At 39.7% G+C, this 18,154-nt stretch overlaps 1 protein-coding gene across 3 annotated transcripts; it reads left to right on the plus strand.

Annotated features, from left to right (window-relative positions):
• Positions 1-1,317: 1,317 nt before the first annotated feature.
• Positions 1,318-16,715, plus strand: LOC144075526 (protein polybromo-1-like). 3 transcript variants are annotated; one of them, XM_077602644.1, is made up of 30 exons: positions 1,318-1,454; positions 1,724-1,886; positions 1,971-2,068; positions 3,287-3,434; positions 3,548-3,697; positions 3,831-3,947; positions 4,031-4,099; positions 4,339-4,437; positions 4,727-4,812; positions 6,338-6,429; positions 6,501-6,717; positions 6,815-6,956; positions 7,390-7,475; positions 7,567-7,846; positions 7,944-8,049; positions 8,668-9,307; positions 9,974-10,185; positions 10,260-10,448; positions 11,179-11,336; positions 11,407-11,652; positions 11,802-11,947; positions 12,595-12,752; positions 12,837-13,020; positions 13,101-13,308; positions 13,416-13,614; positions 13,680-13,835; positions 14,836-15,000; positions 15,197-15,261; positions 16,047-16,233; positions 16,314-16,715. In XM_077602644.1, exons 2-30 carry the CDS (start codon positions 1,749-1,751, stop codon positions 16,475-16,477), a joined length of 4,905 nt encoding a protein of 1,634 aa, XP_077458770.1. In that variant the 5' UTR covers positions 1,318-1,454; positions 1,724-1,748; the 3' UTR covers positions 16,478-16,715. The 3 variants fall into 3 exon arrangements, with proteins under 3 accessions (XP_077458770.1, XP_077458771.1, XP_077458772.1); XM_077602645.1 differs by having other exon boundaries at positions 13,680-13,751; XM_077602646.1 differs by lacking the exon at positions 14,836-15,000 and having other exon boundaries at positions 13,680-13,751.
• The last annotated feature ends 1,439 nt before the right edge of the window (positions 16,716-18,154 follow it).

The raw sequence follows: 18,154 nt of genomic DNA on the forward strand, positions 1-18,154 counted from the left end.
AATGACGATGTTGCTCACACCGGTCGGTACTCAGTGTGCTCAGGGAGGTTGTCTTTCTGCCCAGACAAACAAAAAATTAGAGGGAACATTGGTCCTGGGTTCAAATCCAGGTCAAGTACACCTGCGTGCAGTTTGCATGTTCTCCTGCGTGAGTTTCCTCCGGATACTCCAGTTTCCTCCCGCATTCCAAAAACATGCATGGTAGGCTGATTGGATGCTCTAATTTTCCCTTAGGTATGGGTGTGTGTGCATGGTTGTCCGTCTCCTTGTGCCCTGCGATTGGCTGGCCACCAATTCATAGTGTCCTCTGCCTCTGACCCAGAGTCAGTTGGGATAGGCTCCAGCACCCCCTGCCACCCTAGTGACGATAAAACGGTTCAGAAAATCATTTGAGATGAGATTTATTTATCTCTTACTATTTAGTGATTATTTTTTTTATCATTACTATATTTTGATTATCTGCGGGTTTGTTTGTTTGTTGTTGCGTCCAGTGACTCAGCGAGTGGTGCGCTTTCAACAACTTGGCACTGAACGTCTCCAAAAACATGGAACTCATCCTGGACTTTAGATGGAAAAAGCCCGCTTTGCTCTGCTGACCTCACTTGGACTACTAATTTATTTATTTATTATTTATTGATTACTTATTTGTTTGTTTGTTGTTATCTGTGCACTAAGTGGTCAATTCAATTCATTTCAATTCAATTTAATTCAATACCATGTATCCTCGCAAGGGTTGTAGGGGTTTCAAGAGCCTATCCCAGTGGACTTTGGGCGAAAGGCAGACTACGCCCTATTGACTGGTCGCCAGTCAGCCATAGAGCACACAGAGCGACAGACAACCGGGGGCTGTATTTTCAACGGATGATGTCCACGACGGCAAAAAATAAGTCCCAAGCATAAGAGCAACTATTTTTTATTATTATGACAGCTTTTCTCATTTCAAGTAGGAGGGCAATATTAAAAACGTTAATATTCATTTCTCTGACGGTCCCGTACCAGGTGGCTCGTGGACCGATACCGGTCCCCGGCCCGGTGGTTGGGGACCCCTGCTCTACATTTTCACTAAGTCTGTTCCTTCATGGTTTTTAGGTGTTTGCCAGATGTTTCTATGATATGATGACATTCAATTAGAAGCATTTAACAAGTATCAAAAGCTTTTATTGAGAATTACATGGAATAGGTCAATATTTTCAGTGTTGACCCTTCTTTTTCAAGACCTCTGCAATTGTCCCTGGCATGCTGTCGATCAACTTCTGAACCAAATCCTGACCGATGCCCGTCCATGCTGTTCTGGATTGTATTTCGGTAGGTGGCGGTAATGTACCTTATGTTAGTTTGCCTACCGCAAAATAAACCTCTCTAGAAGAAGACGAAGAAGAGTTTTCAAACACTTGCTACCTAGCAGCTATATTTTTAGCTCAGGGAACTACGGCTGTCTTATTTGTTATCTTACGGTAAGTTTGTTTTGTGGTTATTGAGCAGCGAATTCCTTTCATTGCATTGTATTAAACTGTACGAAGTAGTGTCTGAATATGTTCCCTCGTTTGTCAAGCTAGCGGGAGTTTACATGCTAAACAAGGTCCTTGCTTTGTTTCATGCATAGATGTGATGGCAATTCTAAGCGATTTTGTTTGAACTAGAATCACTGTCCTTGATTTGTCTCTTAAATTAAAAGGTTGGCCCCTACGCGTAACAAATTGGAGATCTTTCTCTGTTGTTTTAGTCCGTCGTTATATAGCTGCCCATCAATGTCGAGCGCAAAGAGGAGAAGAGCTACCTCACCCTCCAGCAGTGTGAGCGGTGGAGGGGACCTTGACGACGTATCATCCACTCCTGGAAGTGGTCGGAAAAGAAAATGGGCTTCTAGTGTACCACCTGTAGACACGGTATGTCCCCGAGTTTGGTCTTTATGTATGTGTGAATAAATTTCCCAGTATAGTGACAAGGTTGTATTTATGTCTGTCGTCTAGATCGCTGTATGCCATGAGCTCTTCAATACTGTTAGGGACTACAAGGATGATCAAGGGAGAAACCTCAGTGATTTTTTCCAAAGGGTGCCAAAGAGAAGGTATTCCACTTTAAATACATGTCTGGAAAAACGGATATTCGCATGTTTTTTCCACCGGTCAAGTGTCACGTATTATCCGAAGCAACTTTGGGTTCCTTTCTTTTTTACAAATAAGATGATTCCTTTCTTTTTTTCAAATAAGATGATTACTGATAAGATATTTTTATGTGTGAGTGAGTCCGAGCCACCTGATTTTGAGAATTAGCCGATACCTAGTCCCGATCCAATACCGAGGAAGTGTATTGATTGGGGGAAATGTAGATCCAAATGTCTTTTTTACTCCAATTTGAACAGAGCTATTGCAATAATAATCATATAAAGGTGTGATTTCAACAAAATAACAACAAAAAAGATTGCAAATCCTTATGTTATTTCTAACAAAACAGTTAGCAGCACCAAAATAATTTAAATAGATTGTTTAAACAATGTATTTTACATAAATTGACTTGCACTATTTTAGTTGTGATATCTTTTTTATTTTATTATTTTCTGTCCCGAGGCATTCTCTTTTTTTCTGCAAGGTCTGTTTTTCATTGGTTTGTTTTTATTAATGCACTTATGTATAATATTGGAGTTTATTATACATAATTAATAGTCTTGGCTGAGTTTCAGGAGAAAATAATACGATCCAATTTTGGCCGATGTAGAAATCGATTTTCAAAACAACTAGAGTCCCAAATCCATTGCCTGTTTTTATTTTTTGTCGTTTAGTGATGCGTTGGGGATATAAAACAGGCATAGCTATAATCAGAATGTTGTATTTTAAACTGTAGACTACAAGAAGTAAAAGTTAGCCCACTTGAAAACGGCAATCAAAAGTTAATAAACTTTTTGAAAAAGCTGTGTCCATACACATCCAGAGTATTTTATTTTATATTTCAGGTAAAGAATTGCGCCTGTAATACACTGTTGTACAGTGTTCACCCCTCCAAAGTAACCTTTTGTTCTGTTTCGCTGTGTGGCAGCTTTAAAACATAGATACAATTATGAAATATGCAACTGCTGTATTTTTTGTTTCTACCCTGGTTGCTGTTTTTGGAATTGTTATGCAATATCAATGCAGGCACATACATTATGGTCAGGAGTTCTACATAAAAACTATGTATTTTGGCTTTTTACGCAAAGTCTTACTTTCTCCTGGACTTTCTCTAAGCAAACCATTTTGACCAAAAAGCAGCAGATCCTGCTAATGGGAGATGATGTGCTTGATGTCTTCAGAAATCTGCCTGATTATTATGAAGTGGTGTCCCAGCCAATAGACATGACAAAAATTCAGCATAAACTGAAGTCAGAAGATTATCAAGCGGTGGGGCAACTAACTGCAGATTTCCAGCTTATGTTCAACAATACCAAATCCTTTTACAAGGTATTAAATAAATAAACTTTTCTCTTTCTGTACTCTTGATTATTTCATATATGTGATGTCTATGTTGGTTTGCAGTAGAATTCCTGAAATATGTTTTGTTTTCATCAATTTAGAGGGACAGTGAGGAGTATCAAGCAGCCTGCAAGCTCTGGGTCATTTATTTGCAGACCAGGAATGACTTTTTGCAGAGCGGAGACGGAGAAGATGAAGATGATGATGGGGATGACATAATGGATAACCCGGGACTGTCAACAGAAGATGAGGTCTGTCAGGAGACATTTCGTTCATACTTTTTTGCCTCAATATCGTGCCTAGCACCTATATGCACTGTTACAAAAAAAAATACAGCCTCTGGTAAGCAACTGGTGATATTTCCATTTTATGATGGTCCTTCAGGCATCGTCCAGCAACTTAAAGGAATTGTTAGAGCAACTCTTAGCGGCGGTAGTTTTGTACTCAGATCCTTCAGGTCACGTGGTCAGTAAACTCTTTGAGAAATTGCCTTCCAAATTGGTAAGTATTCCCCAAATCATATATTTTTTGACCCACAAAATGAAATTTCAGTCTGCTATCCTTGTTTTCTATTCCCTGGATAGCATTACCCAGACTACTACGCAGTTATAAAGGATCCTATTGATCTAAGAACAATCGCACAAAGAATACAGGTAGGTAGATTTATCCTATTTTCCCCAAAGGTGGTGGCCTCTGCTCAAATAGACACCGCACCTGAATTTATTCCAGTTGGATCATCTTAAATGTATATGTGCCAGTATTTAGAAAGTTAATGAAATAAATACAATCTCCTTCAGGACTTTTCAGTTTACCACGGTCTCATTCATGAAGAAAATAGATGAGACCATTTTGCAAAAATGTAACAGATTTTACAATTTTTCCCTTTGCTCAGATGGGATACTACAAAAGTGTCAACGCCATGGGCAAGGATATTGACCTGATGGCCAAAAATGCCAAAACATATAATGAACCTGGGTCTCAGGTTTTTAAGGTATGTCCTATTGTGAAATTATTTACCGTAAATTTCGGACTAAAAGTCGTTACTTTGTTCTCTTGCCTTGAACCCTGCGATTTATATTCCAGTGGATTGCTATTTTCCAGACTATTTGTCACACTTGTTCATGGTTTGGCTGAGTCTGCAACTCATGTGATTTATGTTTTTTTCTTTTTAATTTTATCTGACCACCAACAGTCGTATTTGTGTAGCATCTTTGCATTCTTTTTTTCTTCGGGGTAAATAAAATTCTGCTTTGCTTTAACAATTTTCTGCCATATTGTAGGACGCAAACACCATAAAGAAAGTGTTTATCCAGAAGAAGACTGACCTGGAACACTCTGAGCCAACTAAATCAAGTCTTCGAATAAGGTATTTGTGCTTTCCTTATTTTTTTCATAACCAATTACAGTACAAATGTTTTGTAAAAAACATCAAATAAAAATACAGCAAATTGTGCTAATCCTGTGTGGTTAAAAGGTGTTTGCCACATGTTTACATATAACGTTTTCCCAACATCAAACTGTTTTATGCATAAGTCAGAGATAAAACAAGTGAACACAAAATGCTTTTTTTAAAATGAAAGCTATGATTGTTCATGGAAGTGTATGAAAGTGAATCCTGAAGCCCTTTTGTGACAAAATGGTTCTGCCCTCCTATTATAACATGCTGACTTCATTTTCTTTAGTAAAATCAATAAATCATTCAAGTAGGACCTGGACCAAATGTATATAAAAATAGATCCTCAAAACCTATTCCAATATACATGGCTTTTGGGTCTTTGCAATTTAATATGAAATAAATTGTGATGTTAAAAATTGAAGATTTTTCACCAGATTCGGCGGGGAGCTCATACCGAGTTAAGGGGGCAGCTGAGACATTGCCGTTCAATATCAAAAGGCACTAAATTGAAGCACATAATTGTGGCACACATTTGAGCTGACAAAAGTCAATGTAGCAGTTAACGAGCAGATGTGACCACTTGTGTGATTTAAGACAGCAGTAGGAAGTTGTTGTCGGCAGAAAAGGAGAGCCTAAACTGTGCATTAGAAGAGCAGATATGTATCACAAACAATTACCTCAAATAACACGTTTCCCACTCATGTGTTGTGAGTATATCACATCACAAAATTGCGGTTCAAACAAGACATCGTTCAGGGTACATCATGCCAAAATCTGAACAAAGCAAAGGACATTTGAAAAATGAATGGAGATTCTTGGGTCTGGGAAACAAAAACTTCTATCATCATTCCTACAGCTTTGGCAGTGTTGCGGACCACAGTCAGAGCCATTATCCACAAATAATGAAAACAAAACAATGTTGATTGCAAACCTTCTCATAAGTGGGCTACAACTGAACCCATCCCAACAGTGTGATGACATCTGATTCAAGAAGTCCTACAACATCATTAAAAGAACTGCAGACTTTAGGCCTGCCTCACTTAGTAATTCAGTTCAGGCAGGTTAAAGGACTGAGAAATGTCCAAAGTTAAGAGTTGCCAAAGGATTGCAATATTGATAATGAAATGTTGTATCCGAATACGATATTGCAAAAGTATCGGTACTCAGCTCCTGCTATTATTCATTTGTTTTTGCAATACCATATGTCAGCAGAAATTTGTTGTCATTCAGGGGTGGCCAAGTCCGGTCCTTGAGAGCCCCTATCTAGTCTGTTTTCCATATCTCCCTTCTCTACCACAATGAATCAAATGATCATCAACTCATCACCAAGCTGTCCAGAAGCTTCATACTGATCTCGATTATTTGATTCAGGTGTGATGTGGAGGGAGACATGGAAAACAGACTGGATAGGGGCTCATGAGGACCGGACTTGGCCACCCCGGACATAATTAATATAAATTTGTGTGCTCAATATTTCTTCCACTCCATTGTTAAGAAATCGGAGATCTGGTCAAGGTGATCGACTTTCTGGCGTCAGCGTGGCTCTTCAGTATGGCTCGGAGAGTGAGGATGACCCTGTGCTCTCCGGTAACCACGATTGGCCAGCACCATTTGTTACAAGTCTAAAACAATCTTCTAATCATTTAAACATTTTATAGGCTCTGTGTGCTATGATGAAGGGGAGTCTGAAGCTGAGAGTCAAAGTTCTAGCATGGAGATGAGCAACCCCATCTTCCAGCTTTACGAAGCCGTGCGAGGAGCGAGGAATAGCCAGGGCCAGCTTTTTTCTGAACCCTTCCAGAATCTGCCCTCTCGCAGGGAATATCCAGACTATTACCAGCAAATAAAGCAAACCATTTGCCTGCAGCAAATCAGGTAGAAATTGTAAACATGTTTTGAGACATTCACATGTCACGGAAGTACAGTGTTGCTTACTTTGTCAGTTCTTTATCATTTTCTCCCTCAATTCTAGGACAAAGATGAAAAATGGTGAATATGAAAATGTGGAACAAATGGATGTTGATCTCACTTTGATGTTTGAGAATGCAAAGCGATACAACATGCCCAACTCAAGTATTTATAAACGGGCCCTTCGACTTCAACAAATCTTACAGGTGATAATTTAATGTTTAGGTTCTCTCATAAATATACCTAACGTCTCGCAAAAAGTAGACAAAAGTGAATTTAATTGCTTTTGATGAGAAGACTCTTACACAATTGCATAAGCTACAGGACACAGGTAGCCTTCTCTCTCGTTTCTTTAACAAGAGCCTTCTCAGTCTACTAGAGTTTTCTCTAAAGCAAATGGTAGAGGAGGGTGAACGTGGGGTCAATGAGGCAAATTAACATATAATGCAGGAAGGCTTCAAAGCTCCAAATAACTAACACGACAGTCTTTCTTATCTCATTACGAACTTGTATGTGTGCTCTAAGAAAAGCATGAATGTTAAATGTGTGCACCAATACTCCTGCATTTATTTTATCATCTCTTTTGGTCATTTTTTTTATACTTAAGTGTAATTGTTTAGAGGGGTCCCTTCTTTTCAGGCAAAAAAGAGGGAACTTCTGAGAAGAGATGATGAGGACGGCGACAGTCTGCTGTCATCTGATGCAGGAAGTGCCAAGAGAAAATGGTATCCATCTGTATTTCTCAATTGCACTTTCTTTCAATATGGAGTATGTGTTGCTATTTTCTCATTTAATTCCCTTCACTTCTTTTTGAAGCATCAAGAAAAATATAAAAAAGAGCAGGATGAAAGCCCTGTACGCTGCTGTGACTGATGCTAGGGAGGTTGGCACGAGTCGTCGGCTGTGTGAATTGTTTATGGTCAAGCCTTCCAAAAAGGATTACCCTGACTATTATAAGGTTATTCTCGAACCTATGGACCTAAAAACCATTGAGCACAATGTTCGCACTGAACGCTACGCCACAGAGGACGCACTGATGGATGACATGAAGCTGATGTTCCGTAACGCCCGTCATTATAACGAGGAAGGATCACGGGTAGGCCATTTGAAGCACAGCAAACTAAAATATCAGTTAATTAATATTCATGTAATCTTAACTATCAATAAATACTCCATCTGTCAATGGACTGTAGGTATACAATGATGCTGACATCCTGGAAAAGATCCTCAAAGATAAGCGCAAGGAGTTGGGGCAGCCACCTGAAGAAGAGGATGTGGGGTCTCCAAAATTGAAACTCAGTATGTTTTTTGTTGTTGGTAATTTCATTGTTAATCCAGAAATTAAAACTAAAAGATACATTTGAATGGCTCTCGGCAGCCCAGTGGTTGAGTGGTGAGCGTGTCAGACCTCACAGTTCCGGGGTCCTAGGTTCGAATCCAGGTTGGTCCTCCTGTGTGGAGCTTGCATGTTCTCCCTCGGCCTGCGTGCGTTTTCTTCATGTACTCCGGTTTCCTCACACTTTCCAAAGACATGCAGGGTACGCTGATTGAACACTCAAAATTGCCCATAGGTATGACTGCGAGTGTGAATGGTTGTCCGTCTCATCGTGCCCTGTAAAAATATATGTAACACAATGATTACACTGAAGGTTTTGTCTTTTCCTGAGCTTGGGTCTGGATGTGTGACAAAGGGTAAATGTTATTGCCTGATAACAATATTTAAAAGTTACTTTACTGAAAATTATATGAAATGAATGGCAATTTCTCATTTCTGCATTTATTTATACAGTGACAAAAATATTTGCCATCCCAAGATTGCTCACACTGTTATGTAAATTGAGTCTTTACCCTCTATTGGCCCTTCATGTTGAATGCTCAACATGTGTAATCCATCTGTGTGATTTTTTTTTTTTTCAGGAAAGAGTGGTGTCTCTCCAAAAAAGACTAAATACCTCACTCCACTGCAGCAAAAGTTAAATGAGCTTTACGACGCTGTGCGGAACTTCACTGACCGCCGTGGTCGCCGCCTGAGCACCATCTTTCTTCGTCTGCCGTCTCGCGCCGAACTGCCCGACTACTACGCTACCATCAAGCGACCCATTGACATGGAACGGCTGCGTAGCCACATGGCGGCAGGCCGCTACCAGGACGTTGAGGCTCTTGCGGAGGACTTCACAGTCATGTTCAACAACGCTTGCATGTACAATGAGCCCGAATCGCTAATCTACCGAGATGCCCTCGTGCTGCACCGGGTGCTCCTGGAGACACGCAAACACCAGGAGGGTGGAGAGGATTCTGGCACCCCTGTTGTGGCAACTCTGGTGCGTGAAATGATAAGGAACCTTTTTGTGTCAGTGCTGAGCCACCAGGATGATGAGGGTCGTTGCTACAGCGACTCACTGGCTGAAATCCCTCCCGTGGATCCAGAAAGCCCAGAAAAACCTCCGCTTAACTTTGACATTATTCGAGTAAATGTGGAGCGTGGCCGCTACAAGAGACTGGATGTCTTCCAAGAGCATGTGTTTGAAGCGCTACAGAAAGCTAGAAGGCTGCACAGGTACAGGACTTTTCCTTTTCTATCTATTACACATGGGCGCTAAAACGATAACGATCATTGTCTTCAAATTATTTTTGTCATCAATAATTATAAAAACTTTTAATAATATTCGATTTCTTTAAACTGCAATTACACCACCCGAACACCACAAAGAACAGGGGCGCTGATGCAACGTGAATGCTAGTTCCAGACCAACATTTAGTAGAATAAGAGGATGACAAGGGAAGCTGTTTTTAGCATGCTTAACTATAGAGCGGCTACCATAGAGCATGAAAGCAAAAGGACTATAACACAGCCAAAATTAGCGATTATGAGATGCAGGAAAACTGCGAGCCGTCCCACTAAAAGTGAAGTATCCATGTCGTTTTCTTTGTTTTTTTTAAATGCCTCATAAATACATGTGAAAAAAAAGCAGCCTTATTGAAATACTCTACTCATTTGAAGATAGCCTGTAATTCTTTTTTAACTTGATGTCAAGGAGTTTCCCATTTTATGCAAATGTTCTGACAATGTTGCAAAAATCTAAAACTTGTTAACTTGGGTTAAAATGGGTTAAGTTCATCCAACATCGAATACTGATTTTCTGTAATTTTTCTTGAAACGGTGATAGCTTATGACAATTTTGGTGTACAGTAGTCAATATTGACTAGCCTTTTGCTTTTGCAGAACTGACTCTGAGGTTTTTGACGATGCAGTGGAGCTGCAGCAGTTTTTTATCAAGATTCGGGATGAGTTGTGTAAGAACGGAGAGATTCTTCTAACCACCGCCCTCAACTACACTTTGAAACAACTGCACAATGATGTGGACCAGGAGAAGAGGGAAAAAATACCTAAAGAAATTGAGGAGGATAAAGATAAGGAGGATGAGTCAAGTAGAAGTATGCAAGACCTTTTAAATAGTAGAAATTGTAAAAACATGGTGACCATAATATATCTTTTCTTTCTGCAAAAGGTTCAAAAGTCAAGAACATGCCAGATGAAATATGGCGGCCTGAGTCACATACAGATCTCAAGTACCAGCAACAATGCATGTTTGATCACACCACCTACCAAGTGGGGGAGTATGTCTATATACAGCCATCAGAGTCTAACCTGAAACCTCACATCATCTTGATTGAGCGCCTTTGGGAGGATGATACAGGTCACTCTACTAATTTTTCTTAATAATAAAAATATTGCACGTCCTGCGATGTGAGTGTTGCACATGCGCGCGCACTTTGTGCTGTCGTGGTACAAACGACATCGTTCCCACATAGAATGTTTTACTTACTACTTTCACATATTTACTTATTGTTATTCAGAGACACCTGGTTGCTGTTCTATACTAAACTAATGTATTTAGGCCTGCAAGTTTGTGACCGGTGAATTATGGACAAATCCACATTCAATTTTTTTTAATGTAATTCCATAGCCAATTGTTAGCCGGCGGTACGGTGATTGGGTGGTCAGCATGTCCGCCTCACATTTCTGAGTTCGAGGGTTCAATCCTCCTTACTTAATGGAGTTTGCGTGTTCTCCTCATGGCCGTGTGGGTTTTCTCCGGGCACCCCAGTTTCATTGCTCTTCCCTAAAACAAATATTGTAGGCTCGTTGAACACTAAATTGTCCCTTGGTATGAATGTGAGGGTGAATGGTTGCACTTGTCCCACACATTTGGCTGGGAACTGAATCAGTGTGACCTGTTGCCCATAGTTGGCTTGGATAGGTTGCAGCACTCCCGTGATCCTTGAGAAAAAGCGGAACGCAAAAATAATTCATTATGTTCGCATCAATAGTGGTACATGTTTTTAAATAGTTTTAATTATTTTCTCTAGTCATAGCTATGGGGACTTTTTCACTGTCCAATGTTTTTTTGTTTATGCCTAATGCAGGTCAGAAGTGGCTCTATGGCTGCTGGTATTACAGGCCAAGAGAAACCTTCCACATGGCTACTCGCAAGTTCCTTGAAAATGAGGTCTTCAAGAGTGACTACTACAACAGAGTGTCGTTCAGTCAAGTCCTGGGCAAATGTGTGGTCATGTTTGTTAAGGTAAGCTGAAAAGCCTCAAATTAATATTCATTTACAGCTTTTCATTGCATTAGTCTGACACATGCTATAGGATTATTTCAAACTTCAACCGGAGGGCTACAAAGCTGAAGATGTGTACGTTTGTGAATCCCGATATACTGCCCGGTGCAAGCTATTTAAGAAGATCAAGATCTGGGCCGTGCCTCAGAGTCCTGTCAGAGTCCTCCCTCGAGACACACCCCTGCCCGTTGTCCGCTTTGCATCCATGTTTGCCAAGCCTGACCTGGAGAAACTTGAGAAACTCTCGTTTGTCGACAGCAGCAGTTTCATAGACAAGGTGAGCGTTTCAAGTTCCTGGTTCTAAGTATAAGTCTATAGTTGACCCAAAAGAAGGAAAACATTTTCATTCTTAAGCCACAATTGGTTCTAAAACAGACAAAGGTATGAAGCAATTTATATCCTGGGTGTGTGTATTTTATGTTTTAGGAGCGGGAGGATGTCCCCATGGAGGTGACCGGTGCTGATCCTGGATGCCATCACTTTGAACAATTGCGCAACAATGACATGTGGTTCAAAGTAGGTGATTGCGTTTACATCCAGTCACATGGCCTGTCCAAGCCTCGTGTTGCCAGGTAAAACAATGTATTCGTTTTTTTCCCCCCCATCTTCACACTGCAGTGTATGATGCGCAATTCAAATTTCAATGCTGTTTTCTTTAATGCTGTTCACATTACAAAAACAAATGCAGCTTTTAATGCGAACGGGATGCCTCAGAAGTCAAGCACGTACAAAATGTGACATTTTGAGTCGCTCATGCACAAAACGCATAGTTAAGTCTATATACAGAATTATGGCCCCGCGAGTATGGAATTTTGTGCATTAACTGACTGACTCATGTCCTTTTCTGGACGCCTAACGTTGTTTTTTTTATTATTATTATTTTTGTAACATTTTATATCGATTTTTGGTGAATCACATTCACTCCAGAAGAAAACATAAAACTCTGGAAATGGGACAAGGGTACTCCTGAAATGGGTTTGACGGGGGTTGGCAGCTCTGATATAAACATATCCTTTAATTTTGGAAAATAATCCCATTTATTTGTTCTTGAACATAAATTTACATGCAAACATACAGAACCTATTACATTGCCTCTGCCTTTCAACCTACTGGTGGAGGTACAGTTCTCATTGCATTTAAATATCAGACGCATAAATGGGCAAATAAATCAAATTTGGCCTACAGTGTAAACACAGCCATGCCTTTGATTTGGATGTAGGTTGGAGAAGCTTTGGGTGCAGAATGGAACTACTTTTTTCTTTGGGCCCATCTTCATTCATCCGGAGGAAACTGCGCACGAGCCCACAAAGATGTTCTATAAGAGAGAGGTTTTTTTGAGCCACCTAGAGGAGACCTTGCCCATGACGTGTGTCATAGGTAACATCAATCTGAACAAAGCCATTACACCAGTTATATTCGTTTTTGAACTCATTTTTTTGTTTCTGATTTTATTTTTCTAAGGCAAATGCGTGGTGTCTTCATTCAAGGACTACGTGTCATGTAGACAGACTGAGGTCTCAGAAGAGGATAATCTTCTTTGCGAGAGTCGCTACATAGACTCTGAGAAACAGGTGAAAAAGTTCAAGGGTTTGAAGCGCTTCTCGTATTCTTCCAAAGTAGTGGAGGACGAGGTCTATTATTTCAGGTGAGCTAATTTGGGAAAATCACTTAGAGAACAAAGTATCATCGTTGCAAGGCTGAAGATTTTGATGTTGTCTTCTGCAGAAAAGTGATAGTTCCACAAAAAGAAGCGTCTCCCTTTTTGAATAAGAAAATAGATGAGCTTGAGGTCAAACTGGCAGATGTAGAAGATGGCGACGATGACATGGACGACATGGACGATGACGACGAGGGCCCTGAGACACCATCAATGCCACAGATGCAGACATCTCTCAATAGCGATATGGACAGCATGCCTTATACACCTTCCCAAGTATGCATTTATAGACTGACAAAAAACCCTCACTGGGACTCGTTGTTCATTCTGTGACCGATAACCAAAACTAACTCAACTTTTTGTTTATTTCCTTTGAATCACAGTCCACACCAAAGATTAAAGGCTTGTCAAAAAAGGAAGGTGCCAAGAGGAAAATCAACATGAGTGGCTATATCCTATTCAGTAGTGAGATGCGGGCAGTCATAAAGGCTCGACACCCTGACTTTTCTTTTGGCGAACTTAGTCGTCTGGTGGGCACCGAGTGGAGAAACCTTGAAGCTGTGAAGAAAGCGGACTATGAAGGTTAAAAAAAAAATGCAGAAGATTGGGGAAACTCCTGATTTGAGATAGTTTTCCTTTCGTTGCAGAACGGGCAGCCAAAATCGTGGAGCAGCAAGAACGGGATAGGCCAGCCCTGAAGCAAGCGTCCCCAAGATCAGGTACCCCCGTAGGGTCACTGATGGGGGTCGTGCCTTCGCCTAGCACGATGGGCATGATAAACCAGACCATGACATCTATGTCAGGTAACCCTGCTCAGACACAGCATGAGTGTTTGACTACTTGGCAGCAGTGAAAAAAAACCAGGACTATTTCACATATCTTTTAACCGTTAACAACGCAACCATGCGAAACCTGTTTTTATTATTTTGTTGTCGCTGTGGTTTATGCCTATCACCTTTTATTATTGCTAGCTTATTGTCTGAAACTGCATGACCATAACATTGCACGGGTAACCATTTTACCTAAAGTCTTTTATTGTTTTTTTGCCTGCTAACACTCATTTATTACTGCAGTCCCTTTCACACACGGAGATCTCATTTTTTTCCACCCATTTTTATTTGCTTATATCACAAACTTAATATTTTTCCAACTACGGATGGCCACTTTGACCACAGTAATCTTTCAGACTTTAAAGTGGGCTTCGAATCTTGTATTTTACCCAAAAACTGTCAGTGCACATTATGTATTAATGCTGCCTGTGCTTCGTGCACTCAGACCTTTTTTTTAGCCATAACTGTAATTGACCAATCCAGTAAAGCAGACTCATTAATCAAACCCATGAATTAAATAATAAAACGAATAAAGAATAGTGATGAATGCAGTACATTGAGGCATAATTGTGGCTTATAATCAGGTGTGCCTAATTTATGAAAATAAACAGATCTGATTCTAAAGCGAATAAACAATTTTAAATCCTTATCAGTATGATAGCCCAGATAGTTACTGTGCTATAGTCTGGCTGCTGTTCTGTCTATAATTTATTTTAAATAACAATCCTTTACATTTTTCTTTTTGACTTATAAAGTATGTATGCTTTATACCCACATATCCTTTAAAACAGAGATCATTATGATGAAAAATAAAATGTGAAAGAGTTTGTTTGCACCCTGGATATTCACGGTTTAGAGCCTTGTGTGAAAGGGGCCAAGTGTGTGCAAAAGTAGTGCATGCCATATCTTAGTCAGCTGCATGATACATATGCATGAACATGTTGTCATCCTCTCCTCGCCCTCTTTCCCCAAGGCATGATGGGAGCTTATGGGCCACCTTACATGCCCATGCAAGGCCCTCATGAGGGTTTGTTGAGTGTGGCCCCATTGTCACCTTACCAAGCAGGGGGGGGCCTTCTGCCTTCTCACCATCTCCAGCCAGGTGTTATGCCCGGGTACCCGGGCATGGTTCATCATGGTAAGGGTAACTGAACGACTCACCAAGGGTCTTGGTGGAGCTCTCTGCAGTATCTATAATCAGAATCCTGATGCACGCGATAACACTGCTATGCTACTACTAACGTTCACCTGAAGTAATTCTGCAACAATTTTATTTGGTTTTATTGAAGAGTATGATTGTAGTTATTGAACACAGAGTGATGTCCTCTTTTTAGGTATCATGGGTGCTGCTGTAAATGGTATCTCAGGAAACTCTGCTTCAGGAAGTTTCATGCAGCAGGTGCGAAAAAAAATAGCTGTTTACACTGTCTGTAAGACCTTTTCACCATTTCAGTTGTTCCATTAACTATACAACCATTCAAACCCACAATTACAAAATGGAAACACTTCCATGAAACAGACACACTAACCTAACTAGATCGTAAATGGCCACCTTATCGTCCCTTTCCTCACCACACCATATTGTTTAGTGTCAGGCATCAACTAGAATACTAATAATATAGATTTACAGTAGTTACACTACATGTGGTAAAACAAGTTTGTTTTCTCATATTTTCTATATGTTCATTGACGTGAATATAAATATATTTATTAACATGTGCTGTCCCTTATTAAATAAATCAAACTAAAACTCATTGTTCCAGTTTTCCCCCAACTTTTAGTAAGACAAGCCTACATATACTTGGAATTGGACATTTATGAGTAGCGTACCCATTCACAGTTAGTGATACTACATGACATAACACACCTACAATAAAGTTGTCGTTTTTATGCATCTAATGTTTAATGAGTTGACACAAAACAGATCTTCCTTCAAGAGTTTTTAATTTATTAATTTTTTAAAGAAGAGGTTCTTATGCGTGAATGGCAACTGTTTTTTCAGTATCCAGCACTCACATTCATTCCAAATGCAGTGTTTGGAAATGAATGGATCCAAAAATAAATATTCATTGTATGCAGGTGATTAAGTTGTTCCAGTGCACAATCCACACATGCGTACTCAAACATTGGGACAACTTAAAATCAGTTTGTATTTTGAAATAACACATTTTCTTTCAATTTAAGACAGGGATGTTCAGTCCTGGACAGCATGCACCTCCACCTTACCCAGGTGCCGCCCAGACTCCTCCAATGTTTGTAGCTCCACCACCGAAGACTCAGAGGTTGCTACATTCAGAGGCCTACCTTAAATATATCGAGGGCTTGAACGCAGACTCCAGCACAGTCAGCAAATGGGAGCAGACACTGAAAGGTTCGAAAGAAGGCTGTCTTAACCCCCCATATTGCAGATTACATCATGGTTATCACCAATGGATTTAATTTCTCCAACAGCTCAACGGCGCGACACTCACATGACCAAAGAGCAAGAGAGCCGGTTGCCGGCTCACTGGCTGAAGAGCAAAGGAGCCCACACCACAATGACAGATGCGCTGTGGCGCCTGCGGGACCTGATGCTGAGGGACTCGCTGAACATTTGTCAGGCGTATAATTTGTGATGCAGAGGACTCGCACCACTTGTAACCACACCTCTCACCCCTGAATCTCAATCGTGGTTAAGAACCTTAAACCCTAGAAGCAATATTTTATAGTAATTCCTAATCAATTTTATATTTATTAGTAACCTTAATGATCTTAATAGTTGTGCATTTTCATTTTTTTACTCTGTGGATTAATTTTGCTGCAAAAGAAGTGTTTTGGCTTATTGGTACTATTGGAATAAATTTATGAAAACTATTTAATGACTAGTACTTTTAATTGTTATTGTGGTAATATTCTCAAGTATAGAGGCTTTTTAGATTTATACCACCTGACAATATGAAGCACATGACAACTGCAAAATTAGCAAAATTGTGTAAACAATTTGGAATATTAAATAATTAAATTATGAAATTGTAAAAAATAAAATGTGTAAAATCATCCAACATTAATATTTTTTTCCTTTTGTAATGGGGGACGCGTTCACCAGCACCATCAGTAAAAGCAAAACAGCTGCTGAAAAACTGAAACATTCCAAATGAAAATAATTTTGAACTAGGGGATACAAATTTCTTTCTGGTATGTTGATGATTTCCACAACAGATAAATGACATGAGTAAAATTGACATCGTAGTTTAAAATGAAAATGTGTAACATGCCGTTACAAATTATACTTGAACTAGAAATCAATTGGTATAAAAACGATCATTGATTTCTGCCTCATTGGCAGAGAAATCTGCAGGTAAAGCTCTTGCACTTTTAATAAATAAAACTAGAGAGAACTTGAAATTTCAAGTCAACTTTGAGTATTTCAACTTGCATTTGCAATTTTGTTTTTCATGGAAAATTTTGCACATTTGAGTTACTGCCAATCCACAACTTTGAATTTAAAAATTTCAATGAGCAGATTTTAATTGATTTCATTTATTTTTAAATTTGACTTAAGTATAAGTAAATGTATAAAGTCCACACAAGAGTGTGCTCCATAGGCTCTCTAAGTGTGTTTAAGTTAAGAAAACACTTCTTGCAAGCAATACGTACTTAAGATTAACCTAACTTTTGGAAGTTTTATTTTTTCAGTATAGTAGGTAAAGCGGCAGCCCGGCTGATGAGTGGTTACTGCCTTGGCCTCACAGTGGGGAACCTGGGTTCAAATCCAGGTCAGTCCACCTGTGTGGACTTTGCATGTTTGAATTGAATTGAATGCTTTTATTGCAATTTTTCAATTATAATGTTCTCCCTGTGCCTGCATGGGTTTTCTCTGGGTACTCTGGTTTCCTCACACATTCAAAAGAAATGCATAGTAGGCTGATTGGACACTGAATTGCCCATAAGTATGAGTGTGAGTGTGAATCATTTGTCTCCTTGTGCCCTGTGATTGGCTGGCCACCAATTCAGTGTGTCCCCCGCCTCTGGCCCAAAGTCAGCTGGGATAGGCTCCAGCACCTGCCACCCTAGTGAGGATAAAGGGGTTCAGAAAATGAGATATGAGGAGGTAAAGCCTAAATATATTTACAATTTTATCTTCACCATTACTGTCCTGATATCTAGTATCCGAATTGTGCCATATCATGAAAAAATGTGATGATGGAATGACAATTCCGTAAAAAATAGGAAGCTACTCATACAATAATTAATCAGTTGCTTTATATTTATTTTTGTTTTATCAAGGAGTGTGGTGCTTTTTCCTCGGTTTG

The sequence above is a fragment of the Stigmatopora argus genome, chromosome 6, assembly GCF_051989625.1.
Source record: "Stigmatopora argus isolate UIUO_Sarg chromosome 6, RoL_Sarg_1.0, whole genome shotgun sequence".
In the NCBI taxonomy this organism is placed as follows: Eukaryota; Metazoa; Chordata; class Actinopteri; order Syngnathiformes; family Syngnathidae; genus Stigmatopora; species Stigmatopora argus.